The 26,413-nt window shown below is 43.1% G+C and overlaps 1 protein-coding gene across 7 annotated transcripts; it reads right to left on the bottom strand.

Moving 5' to 3' along the window:
• Window positions 1-396: 396 nt before the first annotated feature.
• On the bottom strand, window positions 397-25,249 carry slx1 (Nuclease slx1). Of its 7 annotated transcripts, none has more exons than XM_069338358.1 (6): window positions 25,041-25,249; window positions 15,763-15,945; window positions 15,150-15,201; window positions 12,138-12,323; window positions 6,792-6,946; window positions 397-2,746 (listed from the first exon to the last, which is right to left on the bottom strand). In XM_069338358.1, the coding sequence occupies exons 2-6, from the start codon at window positions 15,942-15,944 to the stop codon at window positions 2,599-2,601; spliced, it is 723 nt and encodes a 240-aa protein (XP_069194459.1). In that variant the 5' UTR covers window position 15,945; window positions 25,041-25,249; the 3' UTR covers window positions 397-2,598. The 7 variants fall into 7 exon arrangements, with proteins under 7 accessions (XP_069194459.1, XP_045601761.1, XP_045601762.1 ...); XM_045745805.2 differs by having other exon boundaries at window positions 397-1,767; window positions 25,041-25,200; XM_045745806.2 differs by lacking the exon at window positions 25,041-25,249 and adding an exon at window positions 19,517-20,486 and having other exon boundaries at window positions 397-1,767.
• Window positions 25,250-26,413: the final 1,164 nt, after the last annotated feature.

Genomic DNA, 26,413 nt, shown 5'->3' with positions numbered 1-26,413 from the left:
TAGTTGTGGATGGTTGGAATATATCAAATGAGAGGGTGGTGGATGCCAAAAACATTGTAAGCTTCAAAACAACATATGATAAAGCTTATAGGGGAAGACAAGACATCATGAGTGCAGTTCTCATCCTGCAACTACACTTAGATAATTACAGATACGGCACAATAATGTATTTTTTAAATAAACTAAATTTACTATGTTCTTTGGCAGCCAAAAACAAATACTCCCATCAATGGTAGTTAGGACAACATATATAATCTACTAAATAGTGCAAGTGTGATTTCTTTTGTCACAGCTGAGAATTAGTTACAAGATTCATTTGTCTCAACTAGCCAGTACATAATTTGGAAAACATATTAATGCCAGATGAAATCTGTAGTAAAAAAGTGAAACTCATACTTTGCACAGGTGACCTCCAAGTGTTTATTAAAAACAAAATACAGTACACTATGTGCCAAAAATATAATGTTTTATATTATTTACAACTTATACATTACCTCTTTGATCACAGTACTGTATGTTCACAGTTATTTAAATATATAATTAATTTTGTCTTGGAAAGGCTGCCTGTGTATGTATATATGTTTATACATATGTTTATAGGCTTATATAGAGATCTGCCCCCAGGATTGTTGAGGATCTGCCCCCAGGATTGTTGAGGATCTGCCCCCAACTCCACAACAGTTGACTAACTCCTGGGTACCAATTTACTGCTAGGTGAACTATGGTGCATTTTGTGAAAGGAAACGTGTCCAACCATTTCTACCCCACCCGGGATTCGAACATGCAATTCCTGATTGCGAGTTGAGAACGAACAAGTGAAATAACATGTGTACATGCACATACAAGGCAGAATACTGAATTGGCAGGGGGGGTATTCTTAACCCTTAAACTGCTAAGATCACTCTCAAGAGATAGATGACTGGTGGTGCTCCTGTCATCTGTAGAAGATTTAATGTGCCTCATAATATCCAAAATTCCCAAAGATTCTTTCCTGACAGCCTTAGTTGCCTTTCTGGGCACTATTACAAACACAGGCATCAATCATCCATTTATTGATGCCTATAATAGGTGCTATTGACACTGCAAAATTTCAAGGGTTTTTATGGACCAAGATGATATTTGTGATTAGAAATCTAATAGTTCACTTGAAAATTAATTCTCAGAATTTAACATTTTCAAAATTTCTTTACCTCACTACGACCAAATGTAAATGACTAGAATTTTGTTTCCAGATATCAAACAAAAATGTTTTATATAGAAAGGAAAAATAATTTTCATATTTTTTTTTTTTGCACACACAAGGAAATCAACCTAAAATAGGTACAGGTATTAGGTTTATGGGTTAAGAAATTAAATCTGCCAGAGATACATACTGTATCACCAACTTTATGAAATAAGTACAGTACGTACAGTATTAATTTATAGCAAATAAATATCCAGCTGGTCTATTATTCAGTGACAGCAAAAATTTTCATCATAAGTTTCACAATAATTAAACTCTACTGACGAACAAATGGACGGGGAACAAACATTTCACGACATCAAGAAACTTGAGTGAGAGATTCAGCCCAATGGTCATCATCCTCATCTTCCAACTTCTGATAGCAGCCGCGCTTCAACCTCACCAGGTCCCCCCACAAGAGTGCGCAGTTACACCTAGGGCAGAATCCATCCAAGGGGAGCAGCATCCCAGGGGTCTCCTTCTCTAGCATGTGGCTTGCAAGACATTGGATGTGGGCGACCAGTGGACACGAAGGAGACAGACATCTGGGAAATTTAATTTCAAATGTTTCAAGTATTTTTGCATGCTTATAATTACTGTATCTTCATTTAATTTCTAATCACATGTGTCTATAAGAAAACTCAAGACAACCAGCATATTGTGCTTCAATGTGATACAGCTAACCTATTCTTCTACTTGTGGCAATGCTGAAGGAGGTTTCAAATACAAAACACTGCTGTTTTACAGCAGTAGTGTACAGTCCCTTGGCTCCTCGGGACTGAACAGCTTCATTCTGTCTGACCTTCTGCATGACCACTTTAGCTCAAGTTCACCTGGTTTTGCAAATGGATTCTTGGAGGGTGTCCTTGGACCTCAAGAGCACATGCCGGCAGGTTCCTACTCATCCGAGTTAATGAGACTGCATAAGGTTTGTTGTGGGACTTAATGTTTCAAAGTTCTGCCCTTAGACTTGAATATGGCTCCTTGGATATCTACCAAGTTTGCACAGGTGGTTGTGACCTGGCTACATATTTTTGGAGGTCACACTATGGCCTATGTTTATGGCTGGCTGGTTAGGTTTCCCAGCCAGTCCATGTGTCGTCACCTCAGGGATCTTGCCAGGTTCGTTTTCTTTGTGAACTGGCAAAAGTCCCAGTTGGTTCCATCGCAAGATTGTACCTGATTATGTCTGATTTGGGATTCCTGGTTGACATTCCTTTTCCTGCTTCCTGTGGCTCTGCTCCACAGCAGCACTGTCATCGTCTGGTATTGGATCATTCTCGGACGAGTTATCAGTTGGTCAAGCAGATGTGGTATCTGCTTGACCAACCGATAAGGCTAAGGTTTGGCTCTGGGTACTGTTCTGGTTCATCAAGTTATGCCTGTTTTCCCCTGCTGCTTGAACCATTATATTTGGGTCCTTCCCACCCTTCATTGGGTCTTGCATCACTGGCTTCCTCTTCAGGCTTCCCGAGGCTTGGTTCCATAGGACTATCCTCCACCTCCTTGTGTGAGCAGCGTAGCCTGAAGAGGAAGAGGAGGCAGGTGAAGCAAGAGCCAATGAAGGGTGGGAAGGACCCAAATGTAATGGCTTCAGGAGCAGGGAAACTGGCAGAACTGGAGGAATTAGAACAGCACCCAGAACCAAACCCTACCAATGGGGTTATACGATATCTACTTGACCAACTAACAACTCATCCAGGGGTGATCCAACACCAGATGGTGACACAGCTGCTGGCAGAGAAGAGCTGCAGGAGGCAGGGAAAGGGATGCCAACCAGGAAACCTAAACCAGACATAACAAGGTCCAAACTTGGGATGGAACATGGGATTTAGGGTCCCGGTAGTACAGTTGGGTTTGTTCTCGACGCACAATCAAGAATACTGGGTTCGAATCCCAGGCAGGACAGAAATGGTTGGGCACATTTCCTTTCGCCTAGTGGTAAGTAGGTACTCAGGAGTTAGTTAGCGTGTTGTGGGGTTGTATACTGGGTGGGGTTAGTAATTCGACCTTTGGACCTCAATATAAGCTTAACGTGTATGAATACACTCTGGCAGCCTGTCCCCCAACACAATGAATTATTTACCCAGCTGGGACTTCCACCAGTTCACCAAGAAAACAAACCAGGCAAGATCCCTGGGCAGCTGTCACAGACTGGCTGGGGAACCAAACCAGCCAGCCATCAAGACAGGCCATGGTATGACCACCCAAAATATGAAGCCAGATCACACCACCTGCACAAACTTGGAGAATATCCAAGGAGCCATATTCAAGCCAAAGTGCAGAACCTTGAAACAGTAAGCCTGGCATCCCACAACAAACCCTAACTAGTCTTATTAACTCAAATGAATAGGAACCTGCCAGTATGTGTTCTTGAGGTCCAGGGACACCATCCAGGAATGCATTTGCAAAACCAGGTGAACTGGAGCTAAAGTGGTCATGCAGAAGGTCAGACAGGGAATGAAACTATTCAGTCCCGAGAGGCCGAGATTGTACAGTAGATCTGCCAAGTTCCATTTGGGAATCGGGAAAAACTGAGACACCAACTGAAGAAATGAGTTCAACCATGTTGCAATGAACATGTGGTGCTGAAGGGTGGAATCAATCCAACATTCCTGAACCTAACAGAGTAAGGAGTAGACCAACCTCACAGAAGACCCTGGAAGATGATCCAGTAAACTCATGAGCCATGGAAACAGGCAAAACAGGCCAGAAGTCCCCTCACAGCACTGTCAAAAGGGTGAATAACAAAAGGGCCTGCATAAAGACCCACGAGCAGAGCAACTCTCCTGCAACATATAACTGCAACATATAACTGCTCACTGCACCAGTGAGCAGAGGATGCAACAGCCAAAGGAAGTTCAAGGATCTGAGAATCCGACTCCATTGGAGGGCTTGAGGTTATCTTGAGATGATTTCAGGGCTTAGCGTCCCCGTGGCCCGGTCATCGACCAGGCCTCCTTTTTATTACACACCCCCCAGGAAGCAGCCCGCAGCAGCTAATTCCCAGGTACCTATTTATTGCTAGGTGAACAGGAGCATCAGGGTGAAAGAAACATTTTGCCCATTTGTCTCCACCTCCACCGGGGATAGAACCCAGAACCTCAGGACTACGAATCCAAAGCGCTGTCCACTCAGCTGTCATGCGCCCCTGACGCAGGCGCAGGGGCTACCCCAGCCAACAGCAGACAGGGGCCTAGACCTTACCAGACTGCCTCCAAGCCAAAGGGACTGAACCTCTCTGCAACAAAACCTAAACGAGAGGCCACACTTGCCGAAATAACCTAAGATACAGCATCCTCAAGAAAGAGATGAGACGAAAGGAGGGAAGCAGACAAAAGTGTTAAGGACCATGCCAAATCTAAAACCCCAAGCCAGCATAGTTTGCTGGCACATGAAACGAGCCACTTTCGCCCAAAAGATGGGGGCAAGCAACTTGGACAGAGCCACTGAAGCTGAAACTGTAAGCAATAACAAAGTGACTACACCGAGAATAGATGCTAGAATGTCCAAAGCCACGAATCTGATTTGAAAACAGCTCCACAACAGCTCAAACACACATGACAGCTGTCAAGTGTGTATGAGCCCTGTGGTTCTTCACAGTAAGGGCTCCAGAGAGCACAGATGGCTGTACACGGAGCTGCCACTTGCCCATGTCCTTGGGGAGCACTGGCGCAAACAAGCAGTCCTCAAGCAGTGCGTAAGGAGCATCACCTAAGAAAATTTGAAAGATAGAACTCATTTCCTGCCAATGAAGCATCCAGGTTAAGCAAAATCCATGCCAAGCCTCCAAGAAGAGAATTGTCAGCCAGCCAGGATGAATCGGGTACCTTTTACCAAAGCCAATAGGCAGAGGCAGACCCAAACTCAAATGAGGCTGAGTCCATCAAGAAAGCAAAGTCTGCCCACTCCACAGAAGGTGAAAATGCAGGATGACAGAAACCTCCAAAAATAAGCAGATTTAGTAGAACTTGATTGCACACAGAAGTGCACCCAAGGGGAAGCAGTTAAGTAATCGAGCTCAAACATCACAGGGGTATAGAAAAAATTCTCCTTGGAACAAAAGAGCCTCATCAGATTGAACCAAAAACCAGGAGTGGTTGAAGAACACCCATGTACCCTCCATGGGCTCCTCCTCAGACCCAGAAGCGAGCCATGATAGCTGTGGGGCAGAGCTGCATTCTGCGCTCAGTGCCTGAAATATGATGGCATTGTCCTAAGGAGAAGGATTCGAGCCAAGTCTTGGTTGTGAAGGCAAGGGCCGTGCATCTTCAGCAGGAAGGAACAACTCAACTGCCTACTACGTTGAATTGGATGGGCCACCCCTAGAGGTGGCCAAACTGCTCCAAAGCTAAACCATGACCTGACTCTAAAACCTCAGACGCTTTGGAGCCGGACCTGCAGGAGAAGGGAAGGTGAAGATGAAATATTGGGTAAACTATGCCAGTAGGAGTAGGAAGAGGAGGGATAGACCAAGTCCAGGTGGAATACATCAACTGTGCTAAATCTGGATCCCTAAATACCCCAGGGGAGCCACATCAGCGGTATCCAATCAAACTATGATGGAAACCATGAATACGAGAAAAATAAGCTTCAAAAAGCTGATTTGAGGCAAGCTCAGCTAACAAAGAGACTCAACGAGCACACACTTCTCAGGACTCGGGTTCAAAGATGTCACAGACTCAACAGCCAGCATGGTTTAAGCAGCCCTCAAACTTGCACGTAGCAAGTGCAGATTTAATGGGTCAATCCATGATGAGCAACACCACAGACCCAGAGGGAAGTTACCAGGGTTTGCACGCAACTAATCAAGCAGGATACCAAGGCACTAGGGATGCTTGCCAAAACACAAGACACCAAACACAATCAACGGATAAACCCGGCTATGGAAAGTATCTATGGCATGCCGTTTGAACAAGCGGGTGCATAACCTAGTCTAGTTGTCTGCATTGCTTCACTTATTTTCTGGATGCTTTCTCCGTGAGGGTGACGGTAACAATTCCCTGCTCTCTACGCCTCAAAGAGCTGCCCAGGTTCTGGCTCTGGTCCCTGATACAGTAGGTCAAACAGGAATCACATGACTGTTGTTAATTCAGTAGTAGAATGTTGTCCCAGTGACAGCTTTAAGAAACCTCCAAATGGCTCCCCCAGGAAGGTATATTGCCACCCAAAAAATGGTACGAAACCCATTGCCTTGTATATTGACTTGTGAACCTCTTGTTGAATCACTTGTGATATAAAAAGATAATTGATATGTATATGTATTTGTGTAAATGATTGTATATATATATACATGTGTATGTAATGTTAACAATTGTGTAACTAGTTTCAAAAGATTGTCACTTGCTCAGCTAAATGAACCATGGGGTTCAGTTCCTGAACTGATTATATGCCTCTGTAACCCTTTCCACCACTGCCCATGGGATAGGTATGGGGTGCATAATAAAGAAAGAATTTGTAAATTGACTCCTGCACTACACTACTATGACACCATTGATATTACTTTTATGAAGCCATTTCATATTTATCATGAAGATTAAAGTATAGTATGTAATTTTTTATTACTAACCTCATTTTATCTGACTGTGTCACCATGCGCTCACAGATAAAACACATTTCATCAATCTGCTGCAGAACCTCGATGATGTCTTTTGAGGCTGTCACCTTAATAGGTTTTACAGGACCATAAGCCACTGGCATGTGCAGTGGTGGCTCCAGCCCTACCTGGAAGTGAAATAAAAATAGCAATGAGGATACCAATAAAATCCACAACAGCCAATGTAGTAAGAGCAGCGGTCGCCAACCACTGGTCCGCGAGAAAATTTTATTTGTGTATTGTATGTACTGCATGGTTAACTGCATAACCAACAAGTCCAACATAGGCGGGCAACTAGACGAAGCCGCTTGCAGAAAATGCACCACCACAGACTCTGCAAACAGCAACGAACAAAAAGGAGACAAAAATCTAAGAGCACCGGCTGTCGGCACGTGAGGTGAGAAGCGAAAAACAGACACACACCGCTTCTTCCAGAATCGGCGCATACAACTTCAACAAGACAGGCTATGCCCAAGCTGCCGAGGCGAGCGCACTGGACACCCAGCTTCTCTACATCCTCCTCGAGCCAGTCCGAAGACAGCTCCAGCAAGGAAAAAGAAGCACAAGACCGAAGCCAAAGGTGCGCAAATCCTCGGCCACCAGGGATGCCAAAATGGAGGGAACCTGCACGTGAAACTGCCCCTGGCCGATATCACAAGGAAGCACAGGGGCGAACAAGAATGCACTGAGGTGCTCAAACTTGCCCCCCAGGTAAACCTGAATGACCGTAGTCAACTCCCGCCATTCAAGGATGCAGGTCTGACAGAATGTATGCCACGCCCCCAACAAAAAGAAAGAACAGTCTGCCAGCCAGGAAGACTCCGGCACCTCGTAACACACCTAGTAAGGAAAAGAGGAGCCAAACTCAAAAGAAGAAGGATCCATTATTGATGCATAATCCGGGTTTTGCAGGAGGTAAGCCGCAAGGGCCTCCCACGGCGGGATGCAGGAAACCGAAAACCTCCGGAAGGAGGGAACCGATGAACCCAAGGGAATCCGGAACCAAACCCTGGGAGGAGTTGAACCCATATCAAACTTGCAGAGGGAGGGGGAATAGGAAACCCCTTCCCCTGTAACAACAAGCCCCGTGCCAAGGGTACCAACAGCCAAGTGGGGTCAAATGGGGACCCAAGCCCTCTCCCCGAATCAAATCCTCCCCAGCCCCAGGATCCTTCACGTCATGACCCAGAGCCGTGCCGTCCTCCAAACCCTCTGTCTACAGAGAACAGGCAGAGTTCAACAAATAAGCAGGGATGAAGGGGGTCCTCTGGTGCGATCCAAAAGCTCAGGCAGGAGGAACAGGCTTGAATGCTTCTGCCGCTGATCCAGAAGGGGCTGTCCCCGAAGCCGCCCAAGTCTTACCACCAAAAAAACCCTGCCTCGACTCCGAAATCCTCAGACGTTTGGGAGCCGGGAGCAAGGGGTGAGGGGAGTGGGATGAACCACAGCAGGGGAAGACAAGGGAGGGAAGTATGAAACCAGTCAAGACGACTAACATCCCCAAGTCCGGGTCACTATAACCCAAACAGGGCAGCCGCGGGGCATCCGGAAAGGCAACCAACCGAGCACATCACTGCAAACTAAATCTCGCATGCAACGCTGAAGCTGCCTGCACCCCGAATATGGACTGGATGGAACTGGAGTACATGCAATGAGCACCACTCGCAAGACTCCTGGTCAAAGGTGTCATCGACCCAACAGGCAGCATGGTGGAGGCAAAGACAGTGAATGTCACCCTGAGACAAGGGGACAGAGCAACCTTAAAACTCACATGAAGCGAGGTGGGACTCGGAGGTTTCCTTCATCGGACCAATGAGCCCAAATGGAGGATTCCAGAGACCTTGGGCTGACTGCTATGGTTAGCAAGGTACTGCTATGGTTAGCAAGGTACTGCTAACCGGTTATCCCAGAGCTACCAAGCAAACAAACTAAAAATTGAACCCCTGCGACGTGCAAGTCATGGGGGAGGGGGGTGCCTGGAGAAAGGCCACCAAAAATACAAGACCTACAAGCCACACAAGGCAGACTCCTCACCAGGCAAACAAAACAAAAAAGAAAAGAAAACCCAGCAAAACCACAACGTCCCCAGGGGAACAGAGCTGGCCGCACTGTGCATATCAGACAGGTGCACAGTACTTTGCGCCCCAGCCAGCGACGATACTACCTCCTACCCAAGGTCAAACAGAGGCAGGAACAACCCCAACTGACCCCAATGGTGGGCATTACCCAAGCAGCAAAAGAAACTTACGGAGGTAGTTCCTGAACGGCTTATGGAAGATAACCCTAAATCGCAAGGGAAGTACTTACAGGGCACCTAAGGAAGGGCACCTAGGGAAGGGGACCCTAGGTGCATTCAGCCCCAGTACTTCAGGAATTACTCCTGACTTGCACATTACCACACAACACCACAAGGCACAGCACTGCTCAAGGATTGGAGCCAGAGTCGATCGACTGCCACCCAACACAACAGCCTCAGAACTGGGGTTAGGTAGCCAGCACAGGAAGTCTGGGACCCCCCCTTCCCCCTCCTTGGGAGGTGGGAGTTGTGCAGACAGCAGCGTGGTGGCTGAGGTGATGTCATGTCTGTTTGCTTATTTTGTGATTGGGGAGTTCTGCTAGCTTGTTCAGCTTTCGGTTATCAATTTTTCACCGGCTGTAGTTTGTTTTGGGATTCCTACCTTTCTGGGTGCCTGATCTGGTGGGTGGCAGATATAGACTGCTTCTAACTACACAGAGCTATCTATAGGCCATTGCTCCTAGTGCCTCTGAGGGGAGGGCCAGGTTCTGGCACTGGTCCCCTCTAGGCTTAGAACTCCATCGATTGACTGTTGCCACAGTCTAATATATACACATCAGCCCGGTATAGCTCCAGGAGAGCTGAAGGGGGTGTCCACAAAAACATTATTTGCCTTAATTTCAAATACTGTACAGTGGTACCTCGGAATACGAGTGTCGTTGTATAAGAGTTTTTCGGAATACGAGCAGGATTTGCTTGGAAGGCGAGGTGTTGATATGCGTACAGGCTGACCTAGCACGTGGTGGCACGGCGATCGCCCATCAGTTTACCAGTGCCTCGTGCCCAGTGACTATCCCGCCTAAATTCTTCACCAGGATTTTCAGTGGTCTGTTGGATTTTTGCCCATTTGACCATAAAAGTTGTTATTATATATCTTACCATGGGTCCCAAGAAAGCCAGTGGTAAGGATCAAGGCAAGAAAGCGCATGTGAGGATGACAATAGAGGAAAAACAAAGAGATCATTCGGAAGCATGAAAATGGTACACATGTTGTTGAACTTTTGCAGGCAGTATAACAAAGTCACGTCAACAATATGCACTATACTTAGCAAGAAAAAAGACATTATGAGTGCTAAAGTGGCAAAAGGCGTAAGAACAATCAAAGACCACAAATACTTGATGAAGTGGAAAAGTTGTTATTAATTTGGATACACAACAAGGAGTTAGCGGGTGATAGTGTTTCAGAGGCCATCATTTGTGAGAAAGCCAGGGTATTGCACGAAGACCTTGTAAAGAAAACCCCTGGAACGAGTGCAGATACGATAGACTTTAAGGCAAGCAGGGGATGGTTTGAAAAATTTAGAAAAAGAAGTGGTATCCATAGTGTTGCGAGGCATGGGGAGGCTGCCACCTCAGACAAACCAGCGGCTGAAAGATTTATTGAAGAATTTAAAGAGTTTGCAGAGGCTGAGGGATACCTATCGCAACAAGTTTTTAATTGTGATGAAACAGGACTGTTCTGGAAAGATTGCCTAAGAGGACATACATTACCAAGGAGGAAAAATCATTGGCCGGACACAAGCCTAAGAAAGATAGGTTTACGCTTGTGCTGTGTTCAAATGCGAGTGGCAGTTTGAAAATTAAACCCTTGCTTGTGTACCATTCTGAAAATCTAAGGGTGTTCAAACAGTATAAAGTGCAGAAAACCCAAATGTGTGTGATGGGGAGGGCTAATAAAAGGGCATGGGTGACTAGGATTTTTTGTTCAGAGTGGGTGAATGAAGTGGTGTGCCCTGCCATAGAAAAATATCTGCAGGAGAAACATTTGCCACTCAAGGCCCTGCTTCTCCTCAACAATGCTCCTGCTCATCCTCCAGGCTTGGAAGATGAATTGTTGCACAGATACAGTAAATTTCTTACAGTAAAGTTCCTTCCTCTTAATACCACTCCTCTAATTCAGCCTATGAACCAGAAAATCCTAGCGAATTTTAAGAAACTTTATGAAAGGGCACTTTTCTGGAAATGTTTTGAAGTGACTGAAGCCACAAAACTCACCCTCAAAGAGTTCTGGAAAGACCATTTTAACATGTGTAGTGCTTTAAACCTCGTTGACAAAGCCTGGCAAGAAGTGACTCAAAGAACCCTGATCTCTGGCTGGAGAAAATTGTGGCCGGAATGTGTGACAGAACTAGACTGAGGGGTTTGAGCCTGTAAATGATGTGCCTATTGTTGAGGAAATTGTTACTCTGGGCCGGCAAATGGGCTTGGAATTGGATAGTGATGATGTGGAAGAATTGGATGGTGATGATGTGGAGGAGTTGTGGAAGAACACAACGAAGAACTGACCACCGAAGAACTCCAAGCCCTTCATAAGGAACAGCAAGAAGACCCACCTGAGGATGTTTCTCCAGTGGAGGAGGATGAGGCAGTACAGAATGTCCCTTCTGCAACCATTAAGAAGTGTTGTCAGATGTGGGAAGAAATGCAAGCTTTTATTGAAAAGACTCACCCAGAGAAAGCTGTAGTAGGGCGTTGCATTAAGCTTTTCAATGACAATGTGATGCCCCACTACAGACACATCTTGCGAAGAAGGGAAAAACAATCTTCCATGGACTGATTTGTGGGAAAATCGAGCAGTGAGCCACAACCAGGACCTAGTGGTATGCAGGCAAAACGTGCCAGAGAATGCACCCCAGAGAGGTCCTCACAGCCTGATGTTATAATGGAAGGGGGATTCCCCTTGCATACAGTAACACCTCTCCTCACCATCTTCCATACGCCTACAGCATTCATCAGCAAGGGTAAGTAATAACTTGAACATAGTTTTGTAGGTTTATTTAGATGAATTAGGTATAAAATTTAGTTTGAAGTGAGGTTTTTGGGTAGTCAGGAACGGATTAATTCATTTCCCATTATTTCTTATGGGGAAATTAGCTTCGGTTTACGTGTTTTCGGAATACGAGCTGTCTCCAGGAACGGATTAAACTCTTAAACCGAGGTACCCCGGTATATGAATTATAGTTTTGAATAATTAAAATGTTGGTTAATTTACTACTACAGTATTAATGTTGATCATAACTTACAGGAAAGTCCCTTGTGTACTCCTGCTTCAACCACCTAATTGTAAGAGGAAGACGAGACCATGGTTTTGTACGCAACATGTGAGAACAGATTTGCAGGCAGAAGTCATACTTATTCTGTTTCCGTGGTTTTTCGCAGACATTTCGTAAGCGACGACTCCTGTAAGGATGCTGCCAAGCCCATTCAAACTGAAAAGTATACACAATTCTTTACTATAATATTACCCATTATAAATGCAATTCAATTTACCATGTAAATATGTATGTTTAATTGAAGTCTCAAGGTCAACAAATTTTTCAATTTTTTTTTAGCATATAGTATATATAATTGCTCACCACCTTTACAAAAACTTTACCATTATAGAAGAGTCAAATTAGCATGTAATTAGTGCAGAACTGTTAGCCAGACCAATCAATAGTGATATGCTCAATCAATAATTTTATCCTCATCATCACTACCCCATTTCATATTTTCTCGGGTTGATGAAGCATCAATCAAGTCATACAAGCCAATAAAATAAACTGGATGAATATAATGAAATGCCATCTTCTAATGGGGTCCCAGTAGCTCCCTGAGCTTAATTCTAGATCAAACAAGTCTTAGCCCAACACATCAAGACTCTGAGACTCAGCTGTCGCCCACTAGGAGCCAGAACAGAATCTGGCTCACTAGAAGCCAGGAGCTCCTCAACCCTACAGCCAGAAGCAAAACCTAGGAGAAAACCACCCCATCACCACACAATGTAAGGTCTAAACTTTATATACCAGTCATTACAACAATACAACAACCTTTCTTTCCAGCTCACTAACCCTCCATCCCCTACACTTTCTTTCATACAAACCATTATATCATTCATAAGGATCCCGCCTAGTACCCTCGGGTTCGTTCTCGACGCACAATCGAGAATTCCGGGTTCAAATCCTGGGCAGGACAGAGATGGTTGGGCATATTTTCTTTCACCTAATGCCTCTGTTCACCTAGTAGTAAATATGTACTCAGGAGTTAGTCAGCTTGATGTGGGGTTGCATCTGGGCAGGGTCAGTAATTCGATCTGGTTGGGGAGACCTCGATAAAAAACCTAACATGGAAGAGGAGTTCTCCAAAGGTCATCTTCGTTCGAGGTGAAGAAAAAGAAATAAATGACTGTAGAATGTATTACACTTATTATAAAACTTACACAACGTTTCGAACCTACATGGTTTATTCTCAAGTGATAAGAAAATACAAGATGTGTTAGATTTATACCAGTAAGGGATCAGGTGAAGACAAGTAGATCTATACAAATGGGACAAGAATAAAGGAAAAGATAAGGCGTAAAAGAAAAAAGGCGAAAATAGGGGACAGAGCACTTACAAAGATTAATTGGGTGTAGTAGGCCTATTATGTTGAGTAGTGTCTTCTATGTTGGCATCTTCATGTTCCGGTTTTGTTCTTACTCTCAAGGTGGGTAGAGTGAATAGTTCCGTAATTTGAGTATTTATGGTAGGTTGTTCTAATTTTATATGGATTGCTTCAAGAATTTGTAATCTTACATCCTGGGTTTTATCTATTTTTCAAGTGTCTTTATTCAACATTTTTCTTGTTAGGGTGATGTCATGAGCTTGTCTCGTGTGATTTTAGGGGGAACCCGATTGAAGATGACAGGTCAAATGCCTCATTAGCTTGGTCGACATCATACCTACGTACTTTGATTGAAGGCTACATCCTTCGTGGGGGCAGATGTACATACAGTATATATACCATGTTTGACTGCTGTAAAGGGTTCTACGTTGACTCTGGACTGTTTTTAATAAGGAGGTCAGTAGTTTTCTTTGTTTTATAGAATATGATTAGGTCTATGTTTTGATTAGGAGTTATACTTTTTCAATGAATGGCTTTTCAATGTTAGGAGTTATATTCAATGAAACATGTTTAAATAAATAAATATTAAATATACATACACATACACACACATTTATTTATTTAGTTGAAAATGACAAAGTTTTAGATTTATGATTCTAGCACACATCTTCTTGATATTCCTTATGTTTTTCTTCAATGAAGCAGGAAGATTAAAAATTAACTCTCCAAAGTTCATTTTTACTTATTATTTGGGTCCGATGCCTAGTGATACGTTTTGTAAGATCTCACCTCACATTCTCAAAGACAAATTCTTCTGTGTTTAATCCTGATTATATCCTCTAGTGGTGAGGTGGTAGGTGCCATGGATGAGACATACATGGGGTATTAAATGAATGGGATATTTAATGAATGTGGTATTAAATGAATGGGATATTAATGGGGTAGTAAAGTAAGAGTGTGACATGCTGGCAGTTTATGCTCTTCTGGCCGCTTCCGTTCCTGCTGCAGGATCATTTGGTCCAGCTTCTGCATTGGCCTGGGGTCTTATATAGCCATGCAGAAAATCCCATGCTTATATCTAGCTTATATAGCTAAAAGCCTATAATAAGTGGGTAAAGTGTAACTGTGTATTAGCTGGTTATTGAATGCTGGTCTAGATTTCTTGATATGCAGCACTTCACTGATGTCTAATCTCCTATTGTCATTGTATCTATCAATTATTTCAGTGTCGCTCGTCAAAATATCCCTGGTGATCGTTGTGTGTGGCAATTATATGTTCCTTATATGTTCCACTAGTTTCGAACATCAACACTCCAACACTTTACCGTCACAATATGCTTATTCCAAGTCCATAAATGCCATGTACACTTTTCAATTTTTTTCACATACCTTCTTTATGAGCTATTTCTATGCAAATATTTGATTTACACACCTGTACTGCTAAAGAACCCCACCTTTGTTGTCACTGATCAATTTCTCAGTAATTCCCCCCACCACGTTTCTGCTATACATTTTACCATAAACACCTAGTAAACAAACACCCAGTTGGCACACACTGTACATGCCTCTATATTTTTATGAAGAACTGTAGGGGTGAATAAAAAAATAAATTTTGGTTATAACAATCTTAGTTCATTCATAGCTAATGTATGGCAGTTTGAGTGCATACTTACACGTAGAGCAGAGATATCATTGGGAAATCCATGGACAATCAACACCATTTCCCTGAAAATAGAATGCTTTTATAATAAAGTGTTAATAAAATAACACAATAATAATTATTTATAATAACTATTTCTTATGCTGCTCCATAATGTTACAGGTGCTTTGTTATTCAAACTACTCTCATTCCAAAGTACAGTACAGGACTGTATATTGAGCCCATCCTCTGGAGTTGTCATCACAAAAAACCAGCGTTGAATGTAATGAAACGTCATTTTCTGGGCGAGTCCCGGAGGCTCCCCGGAGCTATCCAGGCTGAATGGATATGTGTAACTTTCTGGCATCAGTCAATGCATGGAGCTCTTTCCTACCGGGGACCACGAGCCAGAACCTGGCCCCCCTCTAGAGAGGCACGAGGAGCAATGGCCTATAGAGACCCCCAACTCAGTGTCATGGTACACTAATTAACTTTCATCAACAATTTATTGTTTTTTATAACGTACTAAGTATCTGTACGCAATTATATATATATAATATATATATAATAAAAATAATAAATATAATAAAACTATTTACTGTAATTATCCATCAACAAAATACATAACCAACAGAAAAGCCACTTACCATGGGCCCTTATAACTCGTCCTGATAGCTCCCCCAGCTTTACGACCCCGATTGTGCTGTTTGATGCGGCGGTTAGGGTCCCTAGTAAAGCCAATGTATGTAGAACCACGATACTTTGGGTTGATGCAATACAGCAAATATACTCCATAAAAATCCTCCACAACTTCTACCCCTTCAGCCATTCTGAAATAATTATAATATTGCAATAATGATAATCCAGTTCAGTAATACATTAATATCAAAGAACCCATTTAACTAAATTTAAATGAATAAAGTAGCTTACTAAGATCTTTATAAACAGATACACATCACCTTTTATAAGATTTAAATTTATTCCGATATCGATATTGATAATGTCCTGCTTTATCACCCAATAAAAAGATCAATACTTCAATATCAATACTTAATATTTTTTTAAGATATTAGAACTTTTCAAGACAATGCTTTAGAAGACTTGCTCACCTTCACCAGGGTAATTCAACTGAAGTTCAAAATGGAAATGTGCATTTTTACTGGGTAAGAAACTCTTTAAAATTTCAGCATATAGTGTCTATTTAATAATAATAATAATAATTCATTGTTTCAGGGACCAGGAAGCCAGAGTGTATTGATATGTTAGACTTATATCAAGGTCTCCCCCCCTCTCCAAGGTTGAATTACTGACCCCACCCAATTAACATATACACAAGATTGCACAATGTATGAAGTTTAAGAGAAAACTAAGTACTACCTAATAAACTCCATGTAACCTACCTTATCCCTAAATTGTCTACCCATGTCTTGCAATTTTCAAACAATACTGTTTGTTGACCAAGTTGTATAATTGCTGATTTCTGCCATGTTCCCCCCCTTTTTTTCCTTTTTCTTCACAATTTAAACTTTAATCTCAATTAGTATTAAGCTTTGGTCTAAGAGTTTTTTCCCCACACCTTGCCCGAAATGCTATGCGTATTAGTGGCTTTAGGTATTTTATTTACTTGCTCTATCTATAAATACAACATTATGTTTGTAACTCATCTTCTATGCATGTACTTTATCTGAATAAACATTTTGATTTTTGAGTGATTTTGATTTTTGATTTGAAGTAACATAAGTGCTATATAATACTTCTATAAAAATTGTGTAGTATTGGTATATACAACTACAATATATATATATCTTTTCTATATATGGTTTTTTACGAACAGGATTATAAACCCATGGAACTTCCTACCCGCAGAAGCTGTAAATGCCAAAGCTCTGTTAAGTTTTAAAATCCAGCTAGAAAGAATAATCAGGACAAATGGAGGGACCTGTGACAAGCCACTGGACTCCTGTCCTCATCGAGGCCACTAAAATGTTAGTTGCCCTCATGGTAAATTCATGCAACATACCCATCAGGTAAATGACTGTATATTTGAGTCAAATTAGACGGTTATTTACAAATTATAAATATGGTTACACACACAAACTCGGGAACATGTTAACTTCTGGGATGCTAAACTCTCCATCAAAGAAAAATATTATAGGACAGTGAATAAAATTTGCATCTATCATATACTACAAAAATCATACAAAAGAATGAAGCAAAATTCAATATTGCTTCCTCTCTTGCTACATTAATGCTTCATAAATATAACTTAACATATAATCCCTTATGTCTTCACCTCAATGATCTTACCTCAACCCACTTTATAAGGTAGGCACTATAAGCACCATTGAATGATGGCCAATGGAGGAAATCTGTAATTGCAAGAACTCATCTTCGATACAAATTCCATGGAGATTCAAGATAGAAACAACAACTGAGCAGCAGATGCTTCAGCATGTGAGAAGGACAATGTCTGGACTGCTACCTAAGAGACAGTGCCCATCAAAGGGACATCAGAAATGCATTATATGTAGTAGTGAATAATATGTCCCACAATGAGCTAAGAAAGGGGTCAGTCTAATTACCCAAAGCTACCCAAACTTACTCAAAGATACACAAAGCTTCCTAGCATTATGTTAGTAATGAATAAATATGATATATTTATTCATTATAATGTTGGTGCTGAATGTAGAACATGAAAAACATATTTTTACTATGAAAAAGTATCATTTTATAACAAAATTAGACGAAAATAAGAAGCTGACGAAGCCAAAGCAAATCAAAGGTCCAAGCGACAATGTTTCCTGGCATATGAGCGTCCTGTACCTACCTAACCTAACCAACCTACCCAAACATAATCTAACCTAACCTAACTAAACCTAACCTATCCAAACATAACTTAATATAACCTCTAGGCAACAACATATCTTGAATAATTTGTTCATCTTGGATAAGTCACTCCACAATATTGTCGCTTGGATCGTCGACTTCCTATGGTGTCTCATGCCACTTAATTTCGTCTAATTGGGTTATAAATTTATATTATTTTGGAGTAAAAATATGTTTTTTCAAGTTCTGCATTCAACACCAACAATATAGTGAGTAAATACATCATATTTCTTCATTACTTATGTAATGCTAGGAAGCTTTGGGTAGCTTAGGGTAATTAGACGGACCGCTAGGAAAGCACTTTGATAAAAACATCCATTATCAGGGACAGGAAGCTATGCTTAGGCTTATCAATGTGTCCCAGGTCAACTATTGACCCCCCCTCCCCCCCACCAGGTGAAAGAAAATGTGCCCAACCATTTCTGCCCTGCCTCAAGAATTAAACCCACGATCCTCGATAATGTACCGTTGGGGTTAGCAAGATGTCAATCCCATTTCACTTCATACAGAAGCGTTTCAAGACGCCTTGTTTTCAATTGATCAAAACCATATTTCCCTAAATTTATTTGATGACCATCATCTCTCTAGTGGCCTCAGTAGAGACAGGAAGCTGGCAGCTTGTCAAAAGTACCCCTCCCCCATTAGGGTAGGATATATTAGCTATAATTAGGCCGTGTTAGGCTTTACTGGATTAGTATAGGTTGGTTATTAGGTTAAGTTAGACAGGTTTTAGGTTTCACAGGTACATTCAGGTAACATTGGGGAGCCGGTCGGCCAAGCGGACAGCACGCGGGACTTGTGATCCTGTGGTCCTGGGTTCGATCCCAGGCGCCGGCGAGAAACAATGGGCAGTTTCTTTCACCCTATGCCCCTGTTACCTAGCAGTAAAATAGGTACCTGGGTGTTAGTCAGCTGTCACGGGCTGCTTCCTGGGGGTGGAGGCCTGGTCGAGGACCGGGCCGCGGGGACACTAAAAGCCCCGAAATCATCTCAAGATAATCTAAAGATAAGGTTTTAAAATCGCTTGACAAACCGGCTTGTGTACGATGTGACTAGTATCCATTAGTCTGTTCACTTAAGACAGTCAAGCGGGAGACATCTTCCGTCACGCAGGGTGCAGTCGCACCTCCACAGATCTCCAGTATCAGCTCTTGATACTGGTAATGGTTCAAAAGGGCCACCACTTACGGGCTATTCATGCCCTTGCCACCTTTTGGATGTCTTAATCTTCATCAATCAATCAATCGAGACAGTCAATGCCCAGCCGCGTCTGGTACAAGTGACACAATATTCAAAATTAACGCTGCTGTTCTACCTTCTTTCTTCTCTTCTTGTTGATAGTAGGTGCAGTTTGCATGAAGGGTTTGTCCTCCCGATGACTGCACCAGTACTGATGTTGTTGGACGCTTTTATGTTGAAGACGATCGGAGCTACCAAGGTGCTTGTTGCTTTGTGCTGTAGATAGAGGAACGGTGATTAAAACAGAGGTGTGTGTTAGAGGGAGACTTGCCGCACCGTAGGGCGGTGTGTTGTGTTTATGGCGTCAGCTGATCCTTGGTGTTGCGACGAGGTAGTTGTTTTCTGTGTTTAGCTGTTGGTGGCGCCAGGTATAAATGTGGCGCGGGTCAGATGTGACCCAATTTGTTGGTCGATTGGAGATATTTAGCCAGTGCTCTGACTATTTGGTATTTTTCTTGTGACGAGTGGTCACCGCCTCCTAATATATGCTCGATGGTAAAGGGTATTTTAAGTGCGATAAAGACTTGTTTGAAATTTACTCTGGCACTATAATGTCGGAAGCAGTGCAGGAGATAGTGTTCGACTGTTTCAGGCACCTGACAGTGAGTACAGAGTTCGTTGATGTCTGTTCTGTACTTAGAGCTGTGTGCTGCTAGTTTGGTGTGTCCCAGCCTTAATCTGGTCATCGTTACATCAATTTCTCTGCTTTTATATCGGACATGTTTCCAAGTTTCCCATTTCTTTTTAATGGACCCATAGTGCAAAGGTGAGCATAACGTTTTCCAGTTTGTTGCAAAATCCTGGGAGATGGTATCTTTGAAGGCTCCTTTACGTGCAACATGGGGAATTGGATGACGGGTGAGGTGAGGCGTGTCGTGCATTGCTTTGGCTAGTTGGTCTACAAGTTCATTATGGAGAATACCACAATGTGCTGGGACCCATTGGATAGAGGTGTCATAACCGTTCAATTGATGTTTGTGAAGAAGTTGAAGGCATGGGTAGACAATCTCCTTGCATGTTTTCGAAGAGTACGAAATTGCTTGAATCGCGCTCTTGGAGTCACTACAGATTGTATATATCCCAACTGGTAATGTTGTGATGATTTGGAGAGCTTGATACAAGGCATATAATTCCGCTGTGAAAATAGATAGTTGGTTTGGTAACCGCCATCCCTGCTTGAGATGGTATTCCGGTATCCATACAGCGCAAGTGACCGAGGGTACGTTGTTCGTGAAGATGCGAGACCCATCTGTGTAAATCTCTGTGGTATTTGGGTAGCAATTTTTCATTGTTGAGACAAAGACTGAGGCTATGGCTGAGTTTGGTGCAGATTTTGGAATGTTGTCCTCGAGTTGTATTGCTGTATTAGGAGTTGTATAAAGCCAAGGTGGAATGGGGGGAACAGGAGGTTGGGTTTCACAGTTTTGAAGTAGGGAGAGGTCTATATTGAGGTTATTTGTAGCCCGTGTGAGGAAAGGTTGCGAGTGAATGGTTGGGGAGCGGGGGTTATATGGGTTAACTGTTGGGTTAATTTTTGATCTGTATGGGTGTGTCTGGTGAGCAGTGGTGCAGAGTGACAGATAGTTGGCACACATAATGTCTCGTCTGGTGGTTAGGCTTGTGAGGCCTGTTTCCCCGTAAAGTCCGAGGATTGGAGTTGAACGCATTGCGCCACATATAAGTCGCATGGCATTATTTTGTATGACCTCGAGGCTCTGTAGGTTAGTGGGCGCCGCCGACGCATATGCCTGGCAACAATAGTCTAGTTGGCTGCGAATGTAGGTTGTATAGAAACGGAGCAAGATTTTATGGTGTGCTCCCCAGGTGGTGCCAGTGAGGGCTTTAAGTATGGCGAGTCGAGGTTGTGTCGTCTGTTTAAGGTGTTGAATGTGTGCTTTCCAGGTAAGTAAGGGGGAGTCTAAGCGCATGCCAAGATATTTATGTTCTCGTACGTGTTGGATGGGAGTGTTGTGTATTGTGAGGGTGGGTAGATGAAGTAGTCTTTTTTTAGTGAAAATCTGATAGCAGGTTTTGGTAGTACTGACTTGAAGGCCCCATTGTTGTGTCCAATCTATGAGGTGGTCCAGTGCTGTTTGCATTGTAGAGACTGTATTTGGTAGGGCATTGTCTGAATAATACAATGTTAAATCGTCGGCGTACGCCGAGAGGTGAACAGGATGGGTGTTAGGCAAATCTGCTAAGAATGCGGCAAATAGGGTTGGGCTTAGTATGGAGCCTTGTGGGACACCTGTTTGTATTGGGATGCCATCGGAAAACTCGCCTTGTATAAAGACTTTGGAGGTCCGGTTTGTGAGATAGGACTGTAACCATAAAAGTAATCTTCCCTGTACGCCTAAACGTGCAAGCTTTGCGAGGAGGCAAGTATGAGGAATGCTATCAAAAGCTCCTTTGAGGTCTAGGTAGACAACAAGACAATATTTACTGCTTCTGAGAGAGGTGCGGATTTCATGTTCAAGGCAGAGTATTTGATCTAGCGTGGAGCATTGCGGTCGAAATCCAGCTTGGAGTGAAGGTATAATATTGTTATACTCTAGGTACCATTGGAGGCGAGTATGTACTAGCCTTTCCATGACTTTACTGAGGCATGATAGTAGGGAGATAGGTCTGTATGACGCAGGTTGGGATGGGTCTTTTCCTGGTTTAAGGAACGGAAGAATAATGCTGGTCTGCCATTGTGAAGGAATATTTCCGTGAGTCCAGCATAGATTGTAATAGTTTAGAAGAGTGCTGTGTGCAGTCGGTGGAAGATATTTGATGAGCTCATATGGAATTCCATCCTCTCCAGGTGCCTTGCCAAGAGGTAGGCGGTTTAAGGCCAATCGTAGCTCGCTTAAGGTGTACACGTTGTCGACGCCGAGCATGGGCAGCGGTATGGCACGGTCAATTTCTTTTCTGAGAGAGAGTTCTTGGGCATGAAGGAAGGGTGTTGAGAGGGTAACTTTAAGGCATTCAGCGAGAACACTTGCACGCTCCTGAGGTGTTTGACAGAGTGAACCGTTGATCATCAGGGGGAACGAAGGGAATGTTGGGCGACCTTTAATGCTGTTAAAAGTAGCCCAGACTTTCGAGTGCGGCGTTGTGGGTGTGAGGCTATCACAGAATGTTGCCCATGATGCTCGTTTTGCTGATAGTATGGTTTTTTTGGCCGCTGCTGTAGCCCGCCGGAGATTGACCCAGTTCTGTAGGGAGGGTTGACGTCTTTGTTTTTGAATGGCTCGTCGGCGTAAAGCGACTGTTCGTGCACATTCCGCGTTCCACCACGGTTTAAGTGGTTTGTTGGACCTATGTCCTGAAGTTTTCTTAAGCATTTGGGTGGCTGCAGAATTTATGGCCGAGGTGATTGTGGACAGGCGCTTGTTAGGGTCTACTTCATCTGTGTCTGGGAGGCGGACAATATCAGCCCATTTTTTCTTGTCTAGGTACTTTATGTTCCACTTGGGAAGCGTAAGCGGGTGGGTTGGTGGGTGAAAGTTAGTAAATTTTATTATGAGGGGTTTGTGGTCACTACCAATATCTGGTCCAGTATGAAACTGTAGTTCATGTTGAAAGTGTGCAGAGCCAAAGCAGATGTCCAGTGAGGCTTCATAATTGGTTCTGTAGTTAAAGTAGGTTGCAAGGTAGGGCGGCGAAAGAAGAGTATATGGTGTAGTGTCCAAGTAGTTGTACAAATCGGTGCCTGCAGTATTTTGGGTACCTCTACTCCATGTGGGGTGGTTAGCATTGAGATCACCTGTAACAATGATCGGGTGTCGTAATTGGTTAAGATAAAATTCCAGTTCATTTGAGTTTATGGTGCCTCCAGGGTTGTATATACCCAGAAAGGATATGTGTGTACCATTATAAGGTATTAGGCATGCTAGAACTTCTAATTTACCGTTCACAAAATACGTTAGTGTTACAGGTTTACATGTCATATTACTTCGTGTTAGAAGGAAAATACCACCCCCCATACGGTTGGGTCTGTCCAGTCTCTGCATCTGAAAGTTTTTAAATACGGGATTTTGTTTGGGAGTGAGCCAGGATTCGGTGATGAATGCTAAGTCCGGTTTGGATGAGTAGAGGAATTGTTTAAGTTCTGTGAGGGATGTTTTGATGCTTTTTGCGTTCCAAGTCATGAAGGTTAGGGGAGCCATTTAGGATGTTTGGGTTGTGGATGTGTCTGTTTTCTTTGGTGCGCTCATAGTGGTACGAGTTGGATACCTAGATGTGGATGGGGGCTGTGTCTTACTCTTGGTACTGGTGGTTGGGGTTTGTGGCACGTCAGCCTGGGGAGTGGTTTTGGTGAGGCGCGCTAAGGAGGTAATTAGGAGTTTTTCCATCATCTGATCAAACAATGTGTGTCCAGCATTGGTAGCTTTATTTGGGCGGATGTCAGTGTCCGTAACTGTTGATGGGGGGTCTGTTGGGTCAGCCTCAGGGGTGGGTTGTGGTACTTGGGCAAAAAATTTTGTTAGGAGTCGGTCCAGGGTCTTTTCCAGTGCATTTTCGATGCGAGTGACGATCGTTTCAATAAGATCATTTTCGAGGCGAGTGACGAGAGTTTCAACTAAATCAGGATTCAGTTGCGCGTTTTGTGAGAGGTGGTTGGACCCTGGGGTTGCGGGATTGTCGGAGACAGGGATATCCGGTACAAGCGAAGGTTGTGGTTGAGTGTGAGGTAGAGGTTGGTGATGAGCTGAGGAAGGTTTTTTTAATGCGCTGCTGTATAGCAGGTTGGTGGTAGGGGGAACCTTCATTTTCGCTGCTGCTGCTACGTAAGAGGGACATTGTTTAAATGTGATGTCATGCTCGCCACCACAGTTTGAGCAGGTGAGTGTATCCGATGCACAGGTTTGTGTGTAGTGGGAACCAGAGCATTTCCCACATTTTTTTTATTTGATATCTTTAGTGCAGCCCTTCGAGGTATGGTTAAAACCCGTGCATTTAAAACATTGGGTGGGACGCGGAACATACACCTCTAGTTTGTGGAGGAAGCCGTTTAACCAAATCCTATCAGGGGGAACGTAGTCCAGAAAAGTAAGCAGGGCGGTGCCTGTATCACTCAGTTCTCCGTTCGTTCGTCGCATAAATTTTTTTATTTCATAGAGTGGGATGCCATTTGTGTCGAGTTGTGCCTTAATGTCTTCTGCGCTGATGTCTACAACATGCCGGATTACATATTTCACTAATCTGTCTCCTAGTGGTTTATAGCACCTAACTTTGTGACCACAGATGTCAGTAATGTTTGAAATCTCCAGTTCCGCGCTGTGTTTGTGATCCACTGCGATCAGGTTCTTTAGTTTGTTTGGTCTGATATCGTGCACGTCGATTCCGAATTTGTGGGGAATGGCATTATATAGGATGCTTTGTGCCCTACTATTTCGGAAAATATTCTCATTTTCGCCCTCAAAAGCAATGATAAAGGTTTGTAACTCCGAAGAGCTTGGCCTACCTTGGTTGAGCGGTGGGTGTGGATATTGAGGCCGCGTGGCGTCGGCCTCATTTCTGTTTACCTCTGATAAATGGCGGCGCTTTGCCTCCAGTCTGTTTGCCTTACTATGGTGTTTGCTGTCTATGAATTCTCCTTCGGGGTCCTCTTCTATGACCGGGTGACGTTCAGGATTCAATTTTGTGGTATGCAGTAATGGTTTTCCAACATCTTCTAAGGTATCGTCGATGGTTGTACGAGAGACGCCATGTGCGCCTCCAGCCGCCGCCATGACACCGGCCACCTCCGCGGGAGCTCACTCAAAACACACCCAAACACGACCGCGTCCAACACGCAACTCCGCTGTTCTACCTTGTTATTGTTGTTGTTGTAGGCTAGGGGCAGCTACAGCACTAGGACGCACCCTCGCCAATCTTGCATGATCTTTAAATTCACCTGAACACGCGAACCACCGACCATACAGACAGCCAGTCACTCTACCATCTGAGCCACCAACCCCCTACACCTTGACAGTTTGACTACCATTCCTCCCATCCTAAATCCTTATCCTGATCCCTTCCAAGTTGATACTAGACACTTGGTACAGTCGATGGATCGCACACATATCTCTACTATTTCGGACACAAAATTTGTATAAATTTCGTATATATATATAATTGCTCAATATTAAAACCACAATATAGTGTTATTACCAGTTAAAATCTTCGACTTAACAGGCATATAGTTATTAAAAGACGTTTAATGATGTGATAGACATAATCCGGTGTTCGTAAGAACGACGCCCGCCAGTTAGTTTAGTTCATTTATTATGCACCCCATCTTGTGGGCGGTATTGGAAAGGGTTACAGAGGCACATAATGGGCTCAGGGACTGAACCCCACAATTCATTTAGCTAAGCAAGTTACAATCTTGATGAGCTAGTTACAAAATTCAATATAAGTCGTCACATCAACAATGGGTTCGAGATCGACCTCAAGTACAGATTCTAAATTAAGCAACTGCCCGCCAGCGTAAACACTACACATACAATTGCCCACAAACAAGATCGAACGCACGAAACACAATATTGTGACCAGTTTTGGGGGTAAACTCCCATTACATTTATTGTGTGATAGTTATACTTGTATAAATTAATAATTATTAAAGTTAAAGGCCTAAATATGTAATATTAATTAATAAAAACGAAGTCAAAAGCCAAACGCCTGTCTTTACATGTCTTGTGGGTTTTGGGCGCTCTTGTACTTTATTTATTTATATATATACAAGATGTTACATTGGGTTTGTGAGGGTACATAGCATTGTGTTTACATTCTTGTAAAGCCACTAGTACGCACAGTGTTTCGGGCAAGTCCTTAATAAAATAGATAATATTAAGTAGGTAAATTCTAGCAAAATTTATAAAATGTTAACAGGTACATTGTAAAAAAAAAAATGAGAGAGATTAGTAGGTATATTGAAGCACATCGATAGCTCTGATTGATAGCATTGACAGCTTGATTTATAATTTGACAAAGATTAAGAGGCACAATAAAACATATTGATAGCACATGTAAGATGACAGCAATGATCACAATGGTAAAGTTGTTTGGCTTAGGTACATGAGAATTAGGGGATTGTGTAGCACTAGACACAGTACGAGTTTAAAACACTACGTATTCCAATTTCTTTCTTTATTATGCACCCCATACCCATCCCGTGGGCGGTGGTGTAAAGGATTACAGAGG

The sequence above is a fragment of the Procambarus clarkii genome, chromosome 39 (assembly GCF_040958095.1).
Source record: "Procambarus clarkii isolate CNS0578487 chromosome 39, FALCON_Pclarkii_2.0, whole genome shotgun sequence".
NCBI classification, from domain to species: Eukaryota; Metazoa; Arthropoda; class Malacostraca; order Decapoda; family Cambaridae; genus Procambarus; species Procambarus clarkii.
The sequence above is the reverse complement of the archived record's forward strand: the minus strand, read 5'-3'. Positions and strand labels throughout refer to the sequence as shown.